The 24989-nt window shown below is 38.5% G+C and overlaps 1 protein-coding gene across 3 annotated transcripts in view; it reads left to right on the top strand.

Annotated features, from left to right (window-relative positions):
* The window catches only part of NELL1 (neural EGFL like 1), a 281618-nt gene that overhangs the window by 129803 nt on the left and 126826 nt on the right, over positions 1–24989 (top strand). For all 3 annotated transcript variants that reach the window (XM_085300904.1, XM_085300903.1, XM_085300902.1), the window contains exon 12: positions 3365–3490. In XM_085300904.1, the coding sequence (XP_085157030.1) occupies positions 3365–3490 (126 nt within the window). The remainder of the gene's footprint in view (positions 1–3364; positions 3491–24989) is intronic.

The raw sequence follows: 24989 nt of genomic DNA, 5'->3' as shown, positions 1-24989 counted from the left end.
GACTCTTCTGCTGTTACCATCTTCATCTAACTGTTTTTTTTTTTCTGTTTTCTACTGGGAATAGTTGGTTTTAGATGACAGGGGAAAAAAAAGTCGGGTGCTGAGGAGATAGCTCCACTGAGATTAATATTTTTGTTATCTTTTCTACCAGTATTGGCACAAATAGTAAGTAATACATGTAGATTTCCCTTTAAGTTCATGAACCTGATTTAGAACTGTAAAGAGTATGATGGTACCTGATCAGGTATAGGATAAGCAAGTAAATAGGGAGAGCTCTGTATAGACCATCAACCTTGTGTAGATGACTTAAGAAACACTTGAACCCAGTAGGTTAGCATTCCCTTACCAAAGCTCCCCACCCCACCCGATAATGTAATGATCCTTACTGCAAAGCTGAAGCCCAAATGTCTTTGTTGTTGCAAAAATCTAGCTTATGTAGATGGAAGCTGGTGATATGTGAATGATCATTATGCTGTGTCAAGTCTCATTTTAAAGACCATAAGTATACCTTTTTAGAAGAAAAACAAACTACTTCACCAGTCTAGAGAGAAACATTAATCATGTATTTTTATCACCTCAAAAGACCACTAGAAGATGAGCTCTAATATTTCAAATGCGACAAGCAATCTATACACATGAATCACAATTTGAGTTCCATTACAACTGAGCTGATATATACCGCTATGTGCTTTATGGATTTTACTCTAACAATATTAAATAAAAACCCAGAGCTTTTTGTCATGAATGCCTAACCTTTTACAAGAGTTTCTAGAACTACGGGCCAGAAAAACAGCTTTATCATTGCCCTACAGCTTTAGTAAGAAAATACCGTTGCTGGTTTTTGACCTCTCGGTGTTATTTTCTGTAAAGGAAGTGCATGTATTAGCACAAGGCTAATATTGCGCAGGTAATAGAAAATGTAAGATACTGTGTGTATGGAAAATGCTTAGAGAAAGATTGAGAAAAGGCCTAAATAAATGAGCGAAGTTTGGAGAGAGATCTTTTGTTCCTTCTGATTCCTTTGTTAGGTCCAGTCTTTCTCTTCCTGTACTCAAGGACTTCTGCTGCAGCCCAGTGTCAGTTGTTTTCGGTTCTCTCATTTATAGTCAAATCATCCCTTCAAGTCCTTAACCTCCTTATGAGAAATTCAGCCACAGAGGTATTTTCCTATAGGTTGTGAATTTCCTTTTTATCCTTGGAAATTTTCCTATTTTGTGTTACAGTACTGTGGGCTTTGCTTGCAATGAATAAGAATTCAAGTTCTTCACCTCTGAGATTTTTAATCCTCTCACTTCCTTTTTTGGGGAAAAAAGAGAAGATTGTTGTCCAGTGAATTCAGTGAAGAAGCTAGAGATAGAGGGCAATACGTCAGGTTAATTTTCAGGTGAATTGGTTGCTGGTTTGACATTCTTGCTTTCTTTTCAGACATCTTTCTGTTCCCTTTCCTTTTATACCGGAAAATTATTAGATATGCAAGAACAGAACTCCTCAAAGCTATGCACCAAAAGGCTATTAAAAAGAGGCTGCAAGCAGAACGGTGTGAACACACGTCAACACCTGAGTGTTTCCCAAGTGGCTCTGGCACTCAGTGGTGTGATAACAAGGCATGTGGGAGGATTTTGATTTTTCTTGGCTTCTGTCTTTCGTATATTGATGCTTCTGACTYTTTAAAATTCATTTCGTCAAGTGGCACTGCAACAGAAACAACAGAAAATTGGGAACGAGCTAGTTCAAGGTGTTTGCRGTAGTATACAAAGTCTTTTGCCTCGAGGCCATCATTTCTAATTCAGCCCAAGCTGTAGCAGTCAAAAAATCACTGCCAGCTGACAGCGATTTGGTAGCCGACATGAAACGATTTAACTAGTTGCTCCTACTGGACGGATATCCGTAGTATAGAAAGAGCGAGCGGAGCTGGTGTGTGTTTCGCTTTCGGAGACTGGGAAACGCAGGCGTATCTCAACCGGAGCTACTCGTTCGGGGAGGTTGAACGGGAAACCTCAGCTGCTGATAGCCCTGAATCGMGGCAGCTCGGTCCTCGCGCGGTCAGGCCCCGCGCGTCTCGGGGGAAATTCCCAGCTGGCAGGGAGCAGCCGTGGTTGCGGTGCTAACCCATCCTGGCGTTTTAGCTGCGTCTCCGCAAGCGTCGCGTGGCCACGGAGGGGAGAGAGCACAGCGCGGTCCCTGCGAGTGGCAGCTTAGCTGTGGGGGGACCGGTCCACACCTGGCCGGCTGAGACACTCCTCAGCAGTGTTGCCAGTTAATACCTTTCTTGAGCGTGAGCAATCAATAACAAGGCGAATGTAACAGGAATAAAGTTTGGTTCTTTTTCCTTTGCTTGGACATACATAATGCTAGAAAATCTTCTGAAAACCATGAGTTGCTCTATGTAAAATCAGTGCTACGGAGTGGAACGTCTCTCTGAATCAGAAAAAAATAAAATGAATGCTTCTGTATAATTTCTTCTTTTGGGAGGAAGGAAGGGGGAAGAATTTTACAGTTTACAGTATGTTAGAGCTTTGTGATATTTAAACAGGCAAGTAAAYGGTAGTTTTGATTTCTTCTTCAGAAAACTCTAATTTTGAATTTTAGATTTGCAGCAACAATAGAGATCGCTCAGCAAATATATATAGGACCAAGTTGCTAGCTCTCCTAAGTTACATTTTTCTTTTCATTGTGATGGCATAAARCAAGCTCAAAATAGATTTAGGCAACTGTCTGAATCTTCTTCTTAGGCAGGATGTGGAAGTGGGGTAGTGACACAATTGAACCTTTTTCATTTACTTTTGCAGCACAAGTGTGTTTCAGGGACAAGGCGTTAGCAGAGTGCTTGAGTAAACCTGGAGGGCTGGAATACTTACTGATCAATACTGCTGTTGAACCTGCTACATTTTCAGGACAAAGATTGCTATGCCCTATCTGCCCAGTGCGACTCTTAATTGATACCGTGTTGTGCAGAGTTACTACATCTTCATGTTTTATTTTCCCTATGAGACAGAATTAGTGTTGCGTAGCATTGCATATTTTTGATGTGACGTTCTATATTTAAAAACTCCTTTTTATCAGTTTTTGACTTCTAAAAGTTATCATGAAAAAACAAATATACATGTTGGTTTTCCAGAGTTAGAAAAAATCGGGATTTTGTAAAGAACAGTGGAAGGAACACATTCTTGTGTTGCAGGTGTTTTTAGTCCATTTTAAGGAAAATTTTTTGACCAAATTTGCCTTGTTCTTTAATGCTCGGATTAAGCCAGGTTGCTTTCGGAGTTATAAATGGAATTTCTCATCTCTTATTCCAGCCTTATGTCACATTACACATTTAACTCTGAGCCTGACTGGGCCTTTTGCTGGTTTTTCTTCCCCGCAGATATTGATGAGTGCGCTGCCAAGATGCATTATTGTCACGCCAATACCGTGTGTGTTAACCTGCCTGGATCCTATCGTTGTGACTGTGTCATGGGATATGTCCGTGTGGATGATTTCTCTTGTACAGGTGAGCTCTTAAGTACACAGCAATAGTGCTACTGAATTCTGTGTTATGTATATTATCTTTTAATTAACCCCTGAGCCAAAGCAAAAGCCACATTCTAGTTGTCCATGTGCTGCCATAAAATTTAGACACGAGCACAGTAGATAAATATGCTATAAGGGGCTGCATTTTGGATTAGATTGAGGGTGGCRCAGGAAGGCTGATGAATGCATGTGCCCAAGTGCCCTTGCCAGCCAGGACACAGTCTCTTATTTTCCCGCAACTGTCTTGCCTGTGAGGGGCAAACAAGATCATGTCCAGTTTCCAGCCCTGCTGTACCCATCTTCTCACTTCACAGCTCTGCTAATGTCTCTACATGGGAGTATGACTCATCTCGGCCTTTGGATCTGCTTGATTTTAGCAAGGTCATGAAGAGGGTTCCCATTTTTAGTGAAAATAAATAATGGCTTATTATCTATAGTTCGAAGCTGGTCAGTGGTTTGAAATACCCGAAATGATCCAGGAGGAGAAGCTTGGTGGACAGAGCTGAAAAGTGAAAGAGAAACTGAAAATGTTCCAAGTTCCTCAAAACATTTGTTGTCTGATGGTACGGAAATGGTTATTGTTAACACTGAGAATTGATGCCTTCAGGACTGTGGCACACATTCATTAGAAATGAGAACAAGTGCAATAACATTAGACAATAAATCCAAAAAAWTTTTTTTAAATACCTATCAGCAAAATGAGCTCTAAAAAGTCTTGAAGGAAAGTAGGTATTTCTCATTTCCATGCACAGGTTTTTAAGGAACCTTCCCCAGCAATCTCTGGGAAAAACGTGAGAAGTTCCTGAAATGCTCTGCTCAGCTATACCTAAGTTGATAACACCTTTCAATCACATCCCTCCGAAAAGGCTGATCTCAGGATTATTTTGATGGTACACCTGTCTGGCAGAGGAGGGACATATCAGACAGGTTTACTGAAACAGAAATAAGGGAGATGGACACAATACCAGGTTTATAATTTTTTTGGGTGAGCTATTCTCTCAAGTGGAAGGATGGCCAAGGAGTGTTGAATATGAGAATGATTTCCAGCTTGGAATAATTACATTTTAATACCCACATTCGTGATGAAGCATGTCCTGTAGCTAGGGTTAGCTAGTTTATAAAAACTCAGGRAAGTCCTGGTCATCTCTTGAGAGAGGCTCATACGAAATAGCTCTCAGGGAACTGGTTTATATTTTGTGTATGTATTCTTTATTTCTAAGTAATTTCTGTATCTTTTAGGGAAATTTTACAGTTTTTCTTGATCTTTTACAATCTGCTAGGTCAGAAAAGTTTCAAACCTTTAATTTTATTCTAAATACATGCGCTGTGTATGCTAGCTGCTTTTACAGTGATGGGAAAAACATTTTTGATAATCTGACACTTGTTTTCCATATATACACTACTAATTCCCTAATGGTCCTTTCCTTCGAGCAAGACAGTGTCATTAGGCATGCAAATGGTTTAGAAAGCAGGGTATTTGTGACTTACAGCAAAAGTGTGAAGTAATAAGACAGGTGCTTGACAGTAATGGGTGAACATTCATTTAACGTGCATGCACGGAAAAACAACAAAAAAGAAAACAGAAGCTGTATAAGAAAGAAATAATGGAATGAGTGAGATAAATATTTCTGCAGTTTTTATTATCTTGCTAAAATGACTTCTCTTTCAACATCACAGTTAAAAGGCATAGCAAGTGTTTAACATACTCGAGAAACTTGGTTTATTGCCTGTTTTATCTAGAAATAATAGTATATTACAAAAAAAAAAAATATTCAGGTACTTGTGCAATGGGAGACCTAATCCTGCTTGTGCGCTCTGCGTTATGTTTACAGAAACTTCTCCTCTCATGGATTTAAAAAAAAAAAAAAAAAGTGCTTAAGGCTCTGCATGTGCTTTATACGACTAACCTATAGGCAGAGTTACTTCCTTCCAGAGTAGGAAGCATCATGCCTTGGTCATGAGTCTTGTTCAGTGAGGTCCAAGCTGTCCTCAACTCAGGCGGAAGCAGTGGAACAGAGTCGGTGTCACTGGGCAGGCGGCTGCTTGGTGACCCCAGTGCTCTGGCCACTTTGGAAAGGCGGAAAGCGGTGATCCGTGGAAGTCATAAGTCAGAAACATGTTATTGAATTGCATAAGCTTTTTATGATTTTAAAAAAGAAACTGAATTGAATATTGAAATGCTAGGTCATGCTGAATTGAACAAAATGAAATATATAATCTGGATATTGCTGGATTTTATTCAGCTGCCTGTATTTTCTCTCCTCTCCCACGTCTAAACTAATTTGTACTGTTTTGCAGTTGATAAAACTTCTTTTTTTTTCCAAAACATCTTTTGGATAATGTTTCCTAGTTCTGGTCATGAGAACTGTGGAAGAATGCATAGAAATTGTAGTCACAGAAAGAGAGAAGAAGATAAATAACCAAAGTGATACTTTGCCTGAAGTCTATGATTATCTTAAATTCTAAAATATGGCTAAGATCAGATAGTGGATATTTTCATAAATGATCAATATTTAGTCTTGTATAAGCAAAAGACTTAGTGTATTGCCTTTTTTGTGGTTAGGTAGTCAGTGTAGCAATAATTTTGACCTGGATCCACCGACAAAGGTGCATTAATGTTTTTGTACACTCCTGTTCCTGGAGTTGTCAGCTCTGAATGTTAATTAAGCTCTTCAATAAAGGACAGTTTTATTGAGAAAAGTTATCCTTGAAAATGAAGCTTATTTCAGTCTCTTCCCATTAAAGTCACAAGTTGTTTACCTGTTCTCAGGTAAATCATTCATAGACAAATTGCTCCACCAACTAAGTTCTTTCCCATTCTGAAAATTTGCTCCTCCAGATGCTCTCATTTACTGGAATCTCCTTATTTAAAGAATATTATTCACTTCCACAAGTTTTTACATTGCTTTGCTTGTTGAAAAATAAGTTCTCCTGGATTGCTTTCTTCTAACATAGTGGTCTGGGAGTTTGCATTCAGTGTGCACTGTTTTGTTTACTGCTTTTTGAAGCATTGTAAGTTATATGTTATAAATCTTGTGTTTTTGTCTGGTAGGCTGTTATCTGTTCTCTAGTATTGTTTTGGAAATGCTTATCTATCTATGTGTCTATTTTTGCATAGTTTGAATCTACAATATTTCTATCCCCACCTTCCACCTGTTTGAATCTATATCTGATCTCTCTATCTCCACCCTCCTCACCCACTATGAATTATTTAAAAGTACTGTTTGATGTTAATTTCCTATAAGTTATCTGTAACAACTAATTATATTATGCTGATATGTAGTGCAAACAATGTACATTGCTCTCATCTTTTTATAGGTAGGCAGTGATGATGATGATTCTTGGTCTATGACATCTCTGATTACTGTTTTGAAAAAATACCGTCGTTCWACAGTGTTTTCTGTAGGCCTCCTTGGGACATTGGTATCTTTTTAAAATCCTGCAGTCAATTCACAAGGAAGTTGTTTGTTTTGTGTAGTCGCTTTTGTGCTATTGTAATTAGGATGCTTTTGTTTATGATTGTATTCTTTTTTTCTTCCTACAAATATTTGCTAATTATAATTAAAGCTTGAAACAAGTGTAACAAATGGGTATGCTAAAGGATTTTTTTTATTCCTCTGGCTGCATGCTTTACTCRTGGTCGCTGTATTGCAAAATGAAGAAACTCCCTTTGGATCTGAAAACTACTTTGCTCGCTTTGCCCTGGGGAGCCCTGCCAGCTGCCCTGCCAGCAGCACGCGCTGCCCAAAGGTGGTGCAACCTTTGTGCAGACATCCTCCTTCTTATGAACCAAGTTATGCAGGCAAGGGTTTTCCTTCCGTGAAAGGAACCCCTTTTCAGGTTTGATTATGGAGTTGTGCAGTTCTGCATGATTTTTTAATACTGAACTGTGCCTTTAATACTTTTTCAGTTCTCATTCTGTGTGATAGTATTCATACAACTTTTTACCTTTAGCTTTCCAGAGCAAGGAGTCACTAATTACATGTTACTTGCAAAAAGTAAGCCCTCATCTATCACAGTAAGTATTTTCAAAATACATCATTAGCTAGTTTCATCCTGTGGAAAAAAATGACATTATTTAGAAAGGTATTGTTTAGAAGAAGCCTTAGGATTTAAATGTTTCTCAGAATGTAGTTTGTATGATAATTAGATTTCAGTATGGGTGGACTGGGCAAAGTAATAAAACCTAATGATTTTGAAGGGTTATCCCCTAAAAGCCCCTTCGCTTCTATGCAGTATGGTTTCTGGAGTAGCGTTTGGTTTTGAATGTACTGCACCTTTTGGAACAAGCCATTCTGCAATTCGTTACTGGCAAGATTGGATCTAAAGCATGGAAAATATGGAGTTCTGTGTAAGCTAAGTTTCAAGGAAAAAACCTAGCCCACTCTCTCCTGTTGTCTCCTTCTTGCCCTCCCTCATCCATGAAAGGTAACTCACTTCCAGCAATTCCATCCTATGATTATAGCAAAAGTTGTTCAAATTGTTTGCTATCAGTAAAATTGATGTCTTTTAGATTGTTGTTGCTGTAGTTTATCTGTCAGAGGTTCAAGGTGGTGTATTTAACCCAGTCACAATGCTAATAATGCAGTAAATTTCAAAAAGGTGAAGTGACAGTCTTTAAGGATAGGTTACTGCCCTGTCATCCCAAACTGCTGTATGTGTTTGAAAAGGCCACAGCCTAGAGGCTTTTAGGCAGCTGGCTGACAATACAGTCATACAGTCGCTCCTCCAAAGAAAGTGCTGTTGCTGCAGTCCGTGCCAGTGGACCTCTTTTCCATCTCTTCTGTGAGCTCAATTAGCATCAAAGAAAGAAACACTAACGTTTTGGTGTGGCACTTGGACTTGTGCTGGGTCTTGCACATTCGCTGAGGTCAGTCAACAGATATCACCGYTTTTCAGGTGATGGCTTAGAACTAATGAACTGATGGATACATCAGCTAGCTGAAAACCCAGAGTGTGGCTTAGTAAACAATGAAGACAGGTCTGTGGTTGAAAAATTTTCAGGCCTCYTCAGGGCTTGTTTTGTGCCCTCTTCAGATCTTGCTGTTGTCCTGAAGTACATCATAGTGAGTATCTTGCCTAGCACTTCCCAATTTTTAAAGAAGCATTGTTAATGTTAATTGGTTTGAGACAGCAGTTACGTGTGGCAGGTGGTCAGCACAATCAGAATCACTAGGGATAGGGATTCGGGGGAGATCTGGACCTCCTAATTTATACTTGGCACTAATATATTCATATATGTTACTCTGAAGCATTTCCTCCTTCAGAGTCCACTCTGGGCACTGCGGACTGAGGACAGCACGTTGTCCTTCGCCGTGCTGCATTTTGATTTGTGTGCCTGTCTTCTCACTGCATTGTATCTTTAGGGCAATAGTCCTAAATGTATTTGAAAATAAAGCCACCCTGAGTGGACGTTGTTATGGCTGTACTAGCAGGCATAAAATACTCTTATGTAGTCTCTTTCCACAGATCCATGTGTCAAGTTCTAAAAGGCAGGGCAGAGCTTAGTTCCTCCTCTTAAGTAGCAGTCTTTTATTTGGTTTGTAGTCAATAGGATCTCCTTCCTGATGCCTTAAAATAAAGAAAAACTTGTTTCGAATCCCTGAGCGGGCTGTTGGCTGAGTTCAGCAGCAGGTAATCTATGCACCAATGGGTATTGCCTGAATCAGAGAGCAATTCTTCGCTCTGCAGGACAAGTCAACAGAAGACTAAGACAGTACTGAGTCAAGTCAGCAAAATAAAAAAGCTGCCAACCCATGTCAGATGACTGATACTTACAGGTCTTGATTCAGAGACCACTAACTCGATGGAAAGTCTTCAGTCATACTCATTTTGGCTTTAGGTATGTCTCTTAGTGAGATAACTAGTACGCTTTTGGTACAGGAAATCTCTGTAATAATACTGAACAGGATAATTCTTCTGTGCTGTCAGAAAATGCTGTACTAAGATTAATAATGTAGCTTCTCAGTGTATCCCAAGACAGCTGATAAGTATTTAATTAATGTTTTGGAAAAGGAGAAGCCAAGGCACAGAGAAGTGGAGTATCTTGCCCAAGTTCATGCTGAGACAGTGACAACATTGGAGTCTTGTAAACAGAGTCAAAAATTCAGGCATGGGAAAAACAGAATCATACCAAGGATTCAGTAAACAGGTTTATTTTTACAGGTATTGACATTTTCACAAAGAAACAATAGAAGTTCATTGAAGCACAGTGTGCCTGGGCCCCAAGTAACCACATGACCTTAATATTATAAATCTTCTCCTTCCTCCTTCCATACCTTTGAAACATCTTTTGTTACTTGAGTGTTGAATTATTCCCCAGTCCTCTACTTTCTAAATGCCATATTGTATTGTTTCGTTCCTGACTCCACCTTCATTTGCTTTCTAAAACTGCTGCTTTTTTATATTSCTTCCTTCAAAATAATGCAGTGGAAGTCTGCATATTATTTGTTCCTAATGCTTTCAATATGAGGAAAATATGTACTGAAAATATAATATTTATGGTGATTTAACTTCGTCATGAATAAATAGTTTAAACAAACATCTTTGTGCTTTCCTATGCTGTAAGCATTGATGTGTTGCTAATTTGTCCAGAGTAGTTGGTAATCTTTTCAAATCCTTTTGACACATTGATTTTCTATTACTTTATTAATACTGGAATTAATTAAACAGCTGACCGCAAATCACGCTGATAGCTGTGTTTCTTGACTAAGGGATAATTAGCATTTTTTTGTAATTTATTATTTGCAACCTTTTGTGCTGGTGTATGTGTGGGTGTGTACATGTGTGTGTATATACATATATACAAAAGCTTTGTGTGTGCTATAGCGCATGCACCACATAGTATTATGATTTTTTTCTTTAAATTGCTTTGCATATGCATTTTCAGTAGCTTAAAAAGAATTATATTCATTTGATTCTCACTCCAGTCCTATGAGTGGAGCTGCTCTAGGGCAGGCTTTCACATGTCAGCCTGTCAGCATTCATCTTGATCCATTGTATTGCAGGGTTTCTTTTTGATAAAATAGGACAAAACCCATCTCTGTGGCCCATGAATTCTTGATCTCGTTCCTAAATTTAACAGTTACTACAAACGGCGCAGGAGGTGAGAGCTAGAACRCACTACCTGAAAACGTGCAGAGGCTGCTGGATCAATGTCAGTGGCTTGAAGCAAAAAGCTCTGATATTTTAGTCATCTGCTTCCACTTCAGGAGTGTAACTTGCTTTTGGGAAAGAGGTTAGTCAATCAAGTTGTGATCTTGCCGATGCTCTAACAGCCGGAGTTTGTCGTCTTCTCTGTCCAAACAAGCAAAAAAAAATCCCCCTGCACTGTATTCTTTTTTTTCTAGAAGCAAATATTTCATACCAAATGCTTTTTTCTTCAAAGACAAGTGGTAAAAATACAACAYGGAAAACAAATATTGACACAGAATTGAACTCTCCTACTAAATCATGGAAGTAACTGAATCAGAGAAGRTCTTCTAATCCACCACTCCACTCCACACTGTTTTGAACAACCTTTTATGAAGGAAATTTCTTAACCTCCTCCCCCTTTTTTTGTRTTTCTTGGTGCTTGATAGGCTAGTTGGAAGGGTTTTTTGTAATGTCTGACTTATATCTCTCTTGCTACAACTTAAGCCTGTCACCTTTTATCATACTCTCAGTGATTGTGGAAAACACTTTGACCCGTTGCAGTTATCTTTTAAATATTTTAAATCTCTTTTCATGAACAGGCTTCATTCTTCTCATCTCTAACCTAAAAATTAACTCTTTAAAATACATGGCTAAGCAATACAAAAAGTGTTCTAAGGGAGGTTTTGTCTTTTTTTCCCTCAGAAAAATGTTCTGGGCCTCTTGACATCTCACAGAAGCTTTTTTTTTGCATGCAGCTGCAAGATTAGTTTGTTTGTGCGTGTCAAGGAAAATGCAATAAAGAATGAAGCCAAGTAAGAGGCACAGTGTGCCCACAGTCCATGGTCAGACAGACAGATGTGTACTAACCCTCACATGCTGATTCTCAAAGTCCCTGGTTTGTTAAAGTCTACTGCCAAAGGCTGAATAGCCAGGCACAACCCTGATCATGCTGRATAGGAACGCTGCATGGGATTTTTCCCAGCTGTATCCTCTTTTTTCTGCAGAGAAACATTGCTGTGGAGCAATAGAACAAAGACAAAGATGACGTTTTGGGTAGATGACTAATGGATGGCCAAGTACGGGTTCTCTGCAGTGTTTGCTTATGCTGGATAAATGGGYTATATGTCTTGTCTGTTTGCAATAATAATGACTAGTGCATTTTGTTAGGAAAAAACGACACTAATGCTCCTCCTATATGCTTACATTTATCTTGCAGTGAGTAGCATTTGGAGTTGGGTGAAAGTCTCTACAGTGCGTGGCAMATACATGCATATTTCTCCCTAAGAAATCCTCTACAGAGGAAGAGGAATCTTTCCCCTGCGGGACATGGGGATGCCAGCTTGTAAATCCGTACCACTTTGGTTTAAGGAATGGCAGAAATGATCAGGGATGCAATTACTAGTCCTCTAGAAAGGCCAGGGACTTGCAGTATATTAGCTTGAGCTTGACCATTGGGTAACTCTGGGATTTCCTCCTAAACAGCAATGTATTCTTTGGATCAGACTAGTTTGCCAACGAATAACAATCCAAGGACAAGGATAAATCCATGAAACATGAAGCACTCAGCTGATCTGGTTTTGTATCTTTGCGTTGGCTGCTTGGATTTGGGATTTGCAGTATCAGGCCTTTATTTCTGAAACAAAGGAATTATACATTAGTATTGTTAATTCAATAGTAAAGTTTCTATCAAGTTGATTGTGCTGGCTTCCTTTGCAGATCTGCCTTCCTTTTCTGACACTGAGAAATATGTATGACAAAGGTTTTTGCAGGTCTTGGTTTCTACTTTTTAATCTAAAGGTGTATTTTATACTCAAGGAAATAATATTTTAGCGTTTCTCATTTCCCTATGATATCATTTTTATACTTGTGCTGAATATTTCATGAATGTGTACATATTGATTGGGAGAAAGCTAATATTTTATTAACAACTATTGGCTTTTCAGTATCAATTACTGTATATGAGCGATCAAAGAATCTCCTTCTGAGTGATCTTAGCTATTGAAAAGACCTTGGGACCCCGGTTCAATGACAGACATCTGTTATTTGTTTGAAGTGGCTGGAGTTTTGTGTAAGCCTTGTTTAGCTGTGCGTTATAAATTGTCCTGCTCTTGCTTTGGTAGTTCTACAGCTTCCCAGAGAACGTTAAACATGTTCTTCAGCTGAAGTAAGGGGGACGAGGGACAGAGTTTCTCTTGCTGTGAAGGAGTTCAGTGTAGTCTGTGCTGTGGGGTGGTCTCATTCTGGTTTTAGAGGAACTTGTGTTATGTCCGTGGACAAGAATAGTATGGGCAGTATTTGAAGGTGAATGCTCTTAAGTCTGATAGCCTAGCTATTCTAAATTTCTGTCTAGATACGTAAACATCAGTGAATAACCACATGTCTAAAAGAGCTGCTTTTCTACAATTTTTTTATGAAATAATTTTAAAGCATGTAGAGGAACAGCAGCTAGCAAGCTGACTTACTTAGTCCTTAAGGTAGCCTTTGGGAATAGGGCAGGGAGGGAGAAAAAGAGATGCTTTGATCTATCRCTTTGTAGTTAATATTTTCACACTTCCTACTATAGGCTTTTTGCCTCCTAGCTATGCTTCAGGACAGAGAGAGATTGTCATTAGGAAAAAAAAAACTTCCTATGTAGTTATACGATTGTGTATAATAATTACTCAAAGCAGGAATTTGTGATTCTCTCAGAAATAACTGTCACTGGTTGTTGTCACAGAAGTGAGACAAATGAATTGCTCAGTCTTGCAAATCATGTGTTTCCATTAGATTAATCTATTGCCATTTTTATTTGCTTGGCTTTTTTCTTYTCAGAATTCATCAGTAAAGTTCACTTTTAGTGCTGAAATACAGTATACAACTGTATTTTCTATTAGGCTGAAATAATCAGGAGTTTGGGGAAAGCTGAACTTTCCTGTCATGGCAGATGATAGTAGAAATGGTCAGAAAACTGGGCTGTCAGGTAAAGGATAAGGATGGTCCYAGGGAGAGATCTTAATGACCTATAAGGGTAAAATATTTTTATTCTTATTTAGTCACAGCAAAGAAATTTTCCATGCTGCAAGATGTTTTCAGGATTCTAGAGATTCAGTTTAGTCTGCTTCTTGCTTCCTGCAACGGTGTTCCAATTACACAAAATTTACTGCGTGTAAGCTTCCATAATGCTAAACTATCTAATTGAAACCAACACTTGCCCTTTACGTGGGTTTTGTGGGGGTGGGGTTTCTTTAAAGATAGAACAAATGTTGACATCATTATTCTCTGAAACGTCTGACATAGCGAATGCATCTTAGAATGATAAATGAAGAATATGTGTATGTATGCACATAGGCAGTCTACRAAGGGGCAAAGGAGCCCTCTAATCTTTTGAGCCTTCATTTCAGAATCCAGTTCTGAAGTACATCCCATGTAGGTCGTAAATGTGGCTTTGCAATAAAGCAAAGACGTTCCAAATGTAATCACGTTCCACCGCAATATAAAATGTCATCGTATTGTATACGCAAGTAGAAGCTACTCAGTGCAAAGCTAAATAAATGATTTTGTTCTGTTACTTCACTCTTTGCATGCTTTAAGAATCAGACAAACCCTATGATCTTGGATGAAAGACCCCCCCCCCAACCCTTTGTGGTGTTCCAGTGTACAGATGCCCTTCATTAATATACCAGGGAAAAGCATAATCTTGCTATACCATTGTACATGCCCCTGTCCTGCGTAAGCTCTTTCACCCATTGCCGTCGTTGTGTTTTCCAGTACTTGTTGCACTGWTGGGAACAGGAGGTTGCGCATGCAAAGAACAGTAGTGGAAATCTGTGGGTTTTCCCTGGCGTGTGGGATCGGCAGCCGGCTGCTGCCTGCCGCTCCTGCGTTAGCCGTGCTCTGCGACGAGGTCCGCAGCAGTGCGCAGCGCGCCGGAGGTGCTGCCGGAGGTCGGGGGCGGTCACAAGATGCGCCGGATCTTCAGCAGCAGTGCAAGTGCCTTCACATTTCTGGGACTGTAAGGAAATCCCAGGAAAAACATGCTTATGATCTGAGTCTGGACCTGGTTGTGCCTTTTGAGGAGTGCCAACCTATAGCATGGACATCAATAGGCTGAATTTACTTTGTTACCGACATGGCCCCATTGGTCTTGAGGTACAAGGTAGTTTAATGTACTGAAAGCATATTCAGTTCTCTGTTTCTCTGCCTAGCATGCTAAAATTGCCTATTAGGATCTTTTGATCAGTAATCATCACTTCAGTTTTTAGGAAAATAGGCTTATTTCACTCAGTCAATAAAGATGCAAAATCTGCAGTTCAAATAACTCTGCTGAGCCCAGATGTGTTTTCTTTAACTGTTGCAAGCTCAGATAAGATATATAGGAATTGGCATCTGATGACATAGGTTCCTTTGTATTTTTCAATTTTGCTTGTTGCTGCTGTTAAAATTGAACTGCTGACTGAGGTTATTGAAAGAAAGTACTTAAAGGCTTTAAAAAAAGAAAAAAAGAAAAATTCTTAGCTGATGTGAAATGTCTGACAGTAACAGAAATTGCACATCTTAATAGAATCGTTTGCTCTCTGTGTGGTGTACTAATCAGAATAAAATGTATGTACACAGAAACACATTTTGTCTTCGTGGCTGATGTTTCCAGAAGCAACATAAAGAACTGTTTTTAAGGGCAACAGAATGGCCTCGTTCCATCTGGTTTTGCCAAAGCATATGACCAGTTCTGAGTGATTAAGTATCTGCAGCTGAACATTGTTGATGTTGCTAGTAGAGACAGCAATAGGATTCTTTATTGCAAAGAAACCAAAGAAGTTGTATAAAAAGTCAGCTGCAAGGACTTAATCGAAGGCATTAACAGAATTTGAAATGTAACTTTTTAAAAGAAGGGTTAGAATCAGGCAGTCATGAGGCTGGAAAATTTAACAGCTTTTTAATATTCCGAGATCTAATCTGTGCAGGCTTGTTTTTCAAGGACCTGGACTTTTGTATATGTTTTCTCARTAAATGAATATATATGCACTTTAGTATGTACAAACTTAGTTTTAAAAATTAGCAGGTAGGGTTTTTTTGTTTTGTTTTGGTTTTTGCTGATATGTAGCTCCCTCTAAAAAAAAAAAAAAAAAATTACATGGCTAAGTATTCAGTCAGGTCATAATCAAAAGCAAGGTTGCTAAAAATGTGGTTATCTGCAAAACTGTGAAGTCCAGAGGCTGGGTTTATAGCTGCTAGAAATCAAACTGCATATGCTTATTTAGCTCTACTCTCAAACTGGATTCTGGGAATAAGTCTCCTTTTAAGTCACTGCTGCTTTTGATTTGTTACTCTAAGATTGTTGATTTATTAAAAATAAGCTATTAGACTGCTTGTCAGGATCCATAAATTGGGTAAGGGACCAAGGGCAGTTATTACCCTTTATGGATTTTKTTTTTGCATTGGAGAAAAGGAGATAATTAATTCAATAGTGAAATAAGTTTGTACCACTTTGAAATATGAAAGCATTACCTGATATTTTTTCTGACTTTCATAAAGATACTTGCTTTCTTGTGTTATTTCAAAGGGGTTAACTGCCTCTTTTGTCCAACTTTTCTGCTTCAATGGAAGTCCTAACAGGGTTGACTTGTGGTGTTAGGTTTAAAACAGATAAGTAGAGCAAAGTACAGAAACTAATGCTGCATGAAGGTTAAGTACTTAATGTGCTTGGCATATGAATACATTCAGACAGTTCTTGAAGGATTTACAGATCAATTTTGAATACTGGTGTAATTTGTCGCAATTATATAGGTTTTCCAGCAACAGATGGTTTAAGGATAACAAGTTACCAAAAGACAAAGCTGTTACTCCTGTTATATTAGCATGATGCAACTGTCAACAGATGATTATTTATGAACTAACTAAATAAAGGCAATACCTAAATATGCCTGTACAGAAAGTCTGTGTAAGAGTTTAGTGTCATTGGAAAGATTTTTCAAGCTTCTGAGTTGCTGGTTGCTACAGGAGGCTACTGCGGGCGTGTGTTGGCTTTCCAGTCAAAAGTAAATTTGTCAAGTTGAATCTGAGCCTGCAGAATATTAAGAATCTTCTCCAAAATTTTAAATTCCCTCCTTTCCTGAACCTTATTGTGGGTAGAAGGTTGTCAGCACATCTCCAGAAGTACTTCACAATAGTTTAGAGCCTCCTTAGCTTTGATGAACCTTTCTGTTTCTTCTTTCTRTGTGATACGTGAGAACAGACGTTAAGCAAGTTTAAGTGGCGATTATGGGCATTAACTGTAAACAGCTGGGGCTAAAAATGTTACTATCCCAAACATTTTTTTCTCTGAACAGATTTAGGTTGAGAGTGCAAGCTGCTTTTGTCACAGACTGTCAAAATTGTGACAATCTTTAGTAAAGCAGCAAGCCTTGAAATAAATTTATACCATGAGAAATTGAATAAGGAAAAGTTTTGGAGTTTCTTGGCAGATCAAAGCCACATCTTTTTTTGCAGTGTTAAAGAAAAAAAAAAGAGAGCGAGAGAGAAAGAAAGCAACGTTCTAATATAGAGGACTTTCTCTAATGATTTCTTTAATGAATCCTACATTTTTCCTTGTTGACAGCTCTGTGGCGACAGTTCTTTGCACAGAAGGGTCGTCTTACCTTATCTCTGCTTCTGTGTATTCTGAAAATAGCACAGTGGCTGACCCTCTCTGAATCATTTATTTCGTATTCTTCAATTAAGTCTTCACYTAGGAATATGAATCTAGAGTTGTTTTTTAAGCTGTTCAGAGATTATGAAATTTACATAGGTGGAGTTTTTGACCTTATTTCTATGCTCTTTCTGTTCCTTATTGTTATGAATATCTGGAATTAAAGATGTTCATTTTTGAAGAAACCAGGCTTGCTATATAATAAAAGACAATCTAAAAATACGRTTGATACGGTTTTCATTATATCATGTCTCACTATATCACAACTGAATATGATGTACCTCTTAGAAACAAATCTTACAAGATATGTGATATATACTGTTAGAGAGAATAGCCCCAAACTGCACCTCTCCTAGACTATCAACTTGGTAGTTGTGCCAAGAGTTCAAAGAGTAGTTTGAAATGCTGTAGAATTACTGAATAGAAGTAGTACACCTTGCACAGGTTTATTTATACTACAGCTAACTACTATGCATGCTTTTTTAAGATAAGCGTTGCAGAGACTAAAACAGAAAGTCTTCTGTACTGTCATGAGGGATTGACTAAATTCTGTCCACTTACTTGCTTTGCCTAAAATGAAACACTGCCATTTTTGTGCACTGATTGTGTTAAATATTTAAGACCTTTTACCTTCAATGGTGTTCACTGTTGGAGTGATTCGTAGGTAAATCCTGCACTCTATTTTAGCTAAAAATCCTAAAAGCAGCAGCAGTGTGCAGCGCAGATATTTCAGGTTTGCCTCTCAAGGAAAGCCTGCTTGGGTGAATTAGAGCAGTCCTTTATTATGGCATGATGTGGTTCAGATAGCCCAAGACTCAGCTTCTCACTCTTCCTCCGTTCCTGCAACGAAGCTGACTGTAAACTTGTGTGCTGTCAGCTAAAATGAAGAATAAATATTAGAAAAAAAATAAGAAAAGAAAAGCAAGTGAGCTGGAAGGACTGTTGCTATCTATGTTAATCCTGGATACCCATGTTTCCATGACACCTGTGCTCTCTTATAGTAGACAGCAGTCTAAAATCCATCATTGTTTCTTTTCTCACATAAAATTCATTGCCTTTTTATTAGAAACTAGTATGTGAACTGCAGTTGACCTAGTATTAATTTTCTGACAGCATTCAAAGTTGGTTGCCTTAGAGAAAGTGGAGGTCTCCATGCAGCTGTAGTRTATCGTAGGAAGAATCTTCTGTTCAAAATGATCATCTAATGATCATTTTTTGTCTTGAACCATGAAAATCAATACTTAGGTAATTAAATCCTAGCTAGTAAAGCTGCKAATGTTATTCATGTAAATAAGAGGTGCTATTTTGAATATTATTGGTCTTAAACACAATACTATCTGAAATTTGGATCAGTTAGACATGTTCTGTAAAATGAGTATTTCTGTCTATCCATGCTGATATTTTTCCTTTTAACTGCATCAAGCAAGCAAGAGTTTTTTTCTAATATAGAAGGGAATTTTCTACATTGTTACTTGTGTTACATATATTTGTCTTAGCTACTATTCATTTTCTTGCAAGTATTGAATAATCATAATCTTTTAAATCTTCTTATTTCTTTCCTTAAAGAAAACAAATGCGACCTTCCAAGGAAGAAGGTTAAGTAGCTACATGAATATTATAGTGATCTCAGAAAAATAATCATTTTTATCACTTTCATGCTCCACAAAGAGGAGGGTAATTGCTGCTATCTGTTTATATCCTTGGAATGCAATTTGTTGGCCACAATATATTATTTTTGATAGCCTTGGATTTTAAGCTCTGGTAGAAAGATGTGATTATTTAACAGATGTTTAAAAAAAAATGGCTTCTAGAAGAGACAGTCGGGTTGTTATAAACTATCTAATCTGATTAGGCGAACTTGATGTGACTTTAATTGATCTGTTAAAACTAACAAAGTCAGAGGAGAGTAACAGCCAGAGAGTAACAGTAACRACAGCAACAGTAATTGTAGTCCTATGATATTTCCATTTGAATCTTAATATTTTTGAGAGTCATTTACCTTAGTTTTACAGTGAAGCACAAATTCTACATGAAATCCTATTTCAGTGATTTTTTTGCTTCTATCAACTTCTGTAAACTTCTCCCCCCTCTTTTTTATTTTCTATATGTAACTATTCAAATGTTACCCTTTGAACTTTTCATAACTGCAGCAGGAGGGGAGGATTTTGCCCTAGTGAAATATCAATTTCAGACATCGTGTAATGATGTCTATATTTTTCTGTAGTTTCTTGACATTTGTGAATCAGTGCTGATAATGATGTTGCTAGTTCTCTTCTGCTTTTCAAGTGCTATCTCATCTTTCTTTTATAATAACTGAAAGAATATGTAGAACTTTAAGATTTACAGTTGCTGTTGTAGACATATCCTTGTATTTTTCATGTTTTCAGTTGTCACTGCAAAGTATGAACTTCTATTTTATTTTACAGGAAATACTGTTAAATATTCTGTCCTTGTTCATTTCAGTTCATTTTCATTCGTATCTATTCTTTCTAAACTTGAATATTACCTCAATTTTTAAAACTGAGTTCTATTTGTTACTCAGTAGCCCGTTTTTAAGAGCATCTAAAATTCTTTACGTTGTATTATGTTGCACTCTATGGCTTTGTCCTCCTCTGTCTTTTTCCTATTGGCAAATGAAACTAATCCCGATCATATTCCCCTGCCCCTTCCTCTTTCTGCCTACAGCTGCTTGAAATCTGAGCGTGGAATTTCCTCCATGATGTGTGTAGTTCAGAAGGACCCCATTTTCAGGCTTTATCTGTTAGGGCTGTTTATTATCYTTTAATCCTGTTTTATTTCTGTGGTTGGCCCAGTGGTTATCGTACCAGCACAGATCAGAGATATGGTGATCTGTTTCAGCCTCGACAGAAAATGAGAACACGCTCTCCCAAGATGAGGCGGTAATCCTGCTGTATTTAATGATCTTCTTTTGAGAGCTATATTATTATTATACAACTTGCATTGTGCCTTCTCAGACAAGAAATAACACTCAGTGAGCATCACAGGAAAAAAAAATCCTTTCATTTTTAAAGGGATTTTGAAAACCTTACAACACAAATTCACAGGCTGTAATATACCAAGTATTTCAGAGAGAAGAAACCTAAAGTATAAATCTTCCCCATGACCTGTTCAGCAAGAGAATGTAAAATAGGACCATAAACCAAAAATTATGTTTTTTTGTGTGTTAGAAACAAAAGATCCATATTATTTTGGGTCCAGGACTAACCATTGGTTGGACAAGTCCAAGTATACCAAATGCCTCGGGTARCAAAGTTTCAGAGGAACACTGAAGTTAGAGAATGCTCTGTGTAGTTGACCTGGTTGTTCCTCCTTCCATGGAGTTCTTCCCTGTTGAATGATACCAGGCTTCTCCTAARCCATCACTTTTCCTTGCTAACCATACTCTATTTTTAGTATTTTTTTTCTCCTTTTTTTTGTGCAACAATTGTTTGTTTACCTTTCACTATGAAAAGAAAGGAAAGGAGGGATCTCCTCATACTTATTTTCTCYCTATTTTTTCTGCTTATAGGACTCCTGAGCTATACTGGGATATTTCCAAAGGTCCATACCCAGGCACAATTTGTGCTGGAATTAAAAACTTGATACTAGGCAGCATTATGTGTTGTCATTCAGGTCTCTCATAGGGTCGACTCAGGCAGTAAAAATTGTTCCTAAACTTCACTTCCTACTTATGGCTGCATTTTGCATCGTCTTTAGAAATGCTTTGGTTCTACCAGTGTTGATATAGTCAAGACCAGTTACATATCATTCATCTTTCTCGATGTGATTACTTTTTAGGATGCCAAACATGGATCAATTAGAGGAGCTCTTTCTGGTTGAAAAACATTACTTTCCTCTCGTTACCAGGGAGAATCAATACTATCTGTGTACAATTTTTCAGCCAAAAGATTGTTCCTGGTTGACCTTATTTTGCCTTCTGTTAAATATTTGAAACAAATTTTTATCCTGTTAATTTTCTAAATTGCACGTGAACCCAGTGAGGTGTGCCTCACAAGATGACTTCTTAGGTTATAGAGGTACATGGTGTCACATTGAAATTCTATTTGTGGTTCTAGGCAATTGTTTTGTTACACTAATTTGTTTTGTCTGTCATCATCATCATGTAGTCACCTAGGATGCAGGGTCAAATTAGTATCAAAAGAAATCTCTTTTGCTCCTTCCACATTAAGCTRTTAATGTTTAACTATTCAAATTACAATTAATTTTTAACATCTTAATTCACTGATCATTTTTTGCAGCACTGGAGTGCTTGTAACTGTTGTGCATAGGAATCTTGCTTCCAGTGTTATAAGCTAGAAATGGGATAGAAGGCTCCTTGCTGACGTTCCATCTGTATGTTTGGGAGCTTGTGGCAGGAGATTTCCTCTGGGGAATTTATCACTATGATGCAACAGGCCCTGTCTGTACGCTCCGGTTTTCTGAGGAGTAGCTAAAAATCTAAAGGCCCATAGTCTTCTGTGGGAAAGAGGTATTTAATTACTGTAATTATAGAATCAGCAAGGTTGGAAGGGACCTCTGGAGATCATCTAGTCCAACCCCCCCCCGCTCAGTAGGGTCACGTAGAGCATGTTGGACTGGGTTGCATCCAGGCRGGCCTTGAAGATCTCCAGAGAAGGAGACTCCACAACCTCTCTGGSCAACCTGGTCCAGTGCTCCGTCACTCTCACAGGGAAGAAATTCTCCCTCATGTTCAGGCGGAACTTCCTGTGCTTCAATTTCTGCCCATTGCCTCTTGTCCTGTCACACGGGACAACTGAAAAGAGTTTGTCCCTGTCCCCTTGACACCCTCCCTTCGGGTACTTGTACCCATGGATAAGATCCCCCCTCAGTCTCAGCCCCCCAGGCTGAAGAGGCCCAGCTCTCGCAGCCGTTCTTCATAGGGCAGGTGCTCCAGCCCTCTGATCATCCTCGTAGCCCTACGCTGGACTCTCTCCAATAGCTCCATGTCTCTCTTGTACCAGGGAGCCCAGAACTGGACACAGTACTCGAGAGGAGGCCTCCCCAGGGCTGAGTAGAGGGAATCACCTCCCTCGACCTGCTGGCAACACTCTTCCTAATGCACCCCAGGATACCRTTGGCCTTCTTGGCCACAAGGGCACATTGCTGGCTCATGGTCAACTTGTCATCCACCAGCACTCCCAGGTCCTTCTCTGYAGAGCTGCTCTCCAGAAGTYAGCCCCCAGCTTGTATTGGTGCATGGAGTTATTTCTCCTTAGGTGCAGGACCCTCCACTTGTTGAACCTCATGAGGTTCCTCTCTGTGCAGCTCTCCAGCCTGTCCAGGTCTCTCTGAATGGCAGCACAGCCCTCAGGTGTATCAGCCACTCCTCCCAGCTTGGTATCATCAGCAAACTTGCTGAGGAGGATAATACTAATTTAGTGCTGATCCTAGCTCTTGTGCATAGAGACATAAACCTCTTCTGTACTATAGTGTTCTCTGTTGTAAAATGGAGCTGACATTTGTCACCTGTCTCACAAAAGTGACATGTAAAACACTGATCAGTAGTGATTGTAGTTGGGTTTGAACCCCTTAGATGAAAGACATTGAAGAATTGAAGATATGTTCTGTATCAAAGCTATGTGCAAACTGCAATTATATCACTTCCTTTCCTTTTCCTGCCCGCAGGATATTGCAGGGCAGAGAAACTGGGGGAATCTTTTCTTTTCSTCTCTGTACTGGAGAGTGACAATAGGCAAGTGAAGACACGAAATATATTTCAGGGATAGAAACAGAAACWGTAGGAGGATTGTTATTTGTTATGTGAAGTATGCCTTCACTTAAAAGCTTTTGATCCTTATATTTCTTCGGAGTTTGTGAAGCTTATGTCTGATTATATATCTCCTGACACCACCTTCCCCATAATTTCACTGTGAATGTTTGTCTAATGTATAACCTGTGATAGTAGGTCTACATCTATCACTTTCCCAATGGGCTTTTGTCAGACTTGTTTCAGTCGTYCCTTGTATTGTTATGTGATTACCAGCAACCCTTCCCAAATTGTCACTTGGTTGTTTGCTAGCCTTAGTATATATGAGCTATTCCTGAAATGTCAGCTGTGTTCCAGTATGTCATAATGTTTACCTGTCACCTAACACTGACATATGTCAGRTTTCTTCTAGGTTTTAACTTTTTTGTTTCAAATGCTCCAAATTCTCCAAAGCCACTCTTCCCTGCTCTTGTCTCCTGGTAAACAGTCTCGTTACATTAAATGAGTTTTGCACTAACATAACACCTTTCTATATACCGCCTAACAGAAGAGGTGGTAAAAGTACCTTTATCACCAAGTTATGCAGTCAACTGATAAGACAGACAGGAGTGAAATTCAGATTGTGTGCCAGATATTTCATCGCCTGGATGGTGCTTTCACCTCTGCTGGACCTATATGCACTTTAGCTAAGAGTCTCATTGCTGCCCTTTCTGAGTTTGAATGTTCTTCATAATCCTGCTTTTATTCTCTGGAATTTGTGGTGGAATTTGATTTGAAATACCACAATTGCATGTGTTTGGCACAGGTACCCTTCTTCTACAGGGATTGTTTTCCTTTGTTTTTCATCTGTTTTTTTAATCTAGTAAAGGATAATCAGATTGTGGATTTTAATTCACTTACTTTCCAAATGGAAATAGCATTTTCTCTAAATCTTTCCTGTATAAAATACCATCCTATATATTGGAGTACTTTCTCATTGAAATCATTGCAGTATGGATACTGTTTGGAGTGAAGAGATTGGCAAATACTAGTTCTGTGCAATATCCGCTTTTTAATTTATTGAAAAGACTTCTTTACAATTGTTTGTATTTCTTTTTATTTTGGGGACTGGAGGAAATAAATCTTTGTGAAGGATTGCCTGTTCTGTTCTCCAGATGGGAACATATAAGGAAGGAGCTGAGTTAGGCAGAGGAGAAAGCTCAGGTTGGACAGCTTGAGAAACCAGCAGGCAGCTGTAGAACTGAGGATTAGCCCTAAGGCTRCTGGATAAACCCAAGGAAGAACCTACTAAAGGGAAGGGACATGCTACTTCATTAAAGAAAATGAGGGGCATAGTGGGCCAAGGAACTAGACAGTAGATTACTTGGGGGGAGGGAGGGGGAACATGCTGTAAAAGAGAAAAGACCTGAATACCCGGGAGCTCAGGGCATGTGTTTTCATGCAGACCTGAAGAGTTACCTGAGAAAARGAATATACGATAAAGTAGAGGCCTTTGATACATGTTGCATTTCAAATTTTTGCTTAGCATGAAGTGGAAAAGGTTCCCTAGCTGGTATTTTATCTTGATGTTAAATACAGAGAAAATTTCTTTTTGACACAGCCTTTGACTTAAATTAAATATACTTGTATGCAAGGCAATGAACATAAAATTGCAGTGTTATCAGAAAATACATGCTGCTTCAGCCAGCTTGCTCTGCAAGCCTAATAATGTCATGGAAGCAACATACCTGTTTGCTTTCCTGAAGAAGCAAAAAAAAAAAAAAAAAACCCAAAAAACAAAACAAAAACAAAAACAAAAAAAACCACAGGAATTTGTAACTTGATTAGATTTTCCTGTTTTTTTTATTCTGTAGTGTAAAAGCATGGAAAGTACAGATATTAAAAAAAGAGAAAGAAATTAGAAAAAATATACTTCTAGTGTGTCTTTAATTGGGAATGCTGGCTGCTCATTTA

This window comes from Rhea americana, unplaced genomic scaffold, assembly GCF_003343005.1.
Source record: "Rhea americana isolate MKP2758 unplaced genomic scaffold, rheAme1 scaffold_17, whole genome shotgun sequence".
Classification (NCBI taxonomy): Eukaryota; Metazoa; Chordata; class Aves; order Rheiformes; family Rheidae; genus Rhea; species Rhea americana.
The sequence above is the reverse complement of the archived record's forward strand: the minus strand, read 5'-3'. Positions and strand labels throughout refer to the sequence as shown.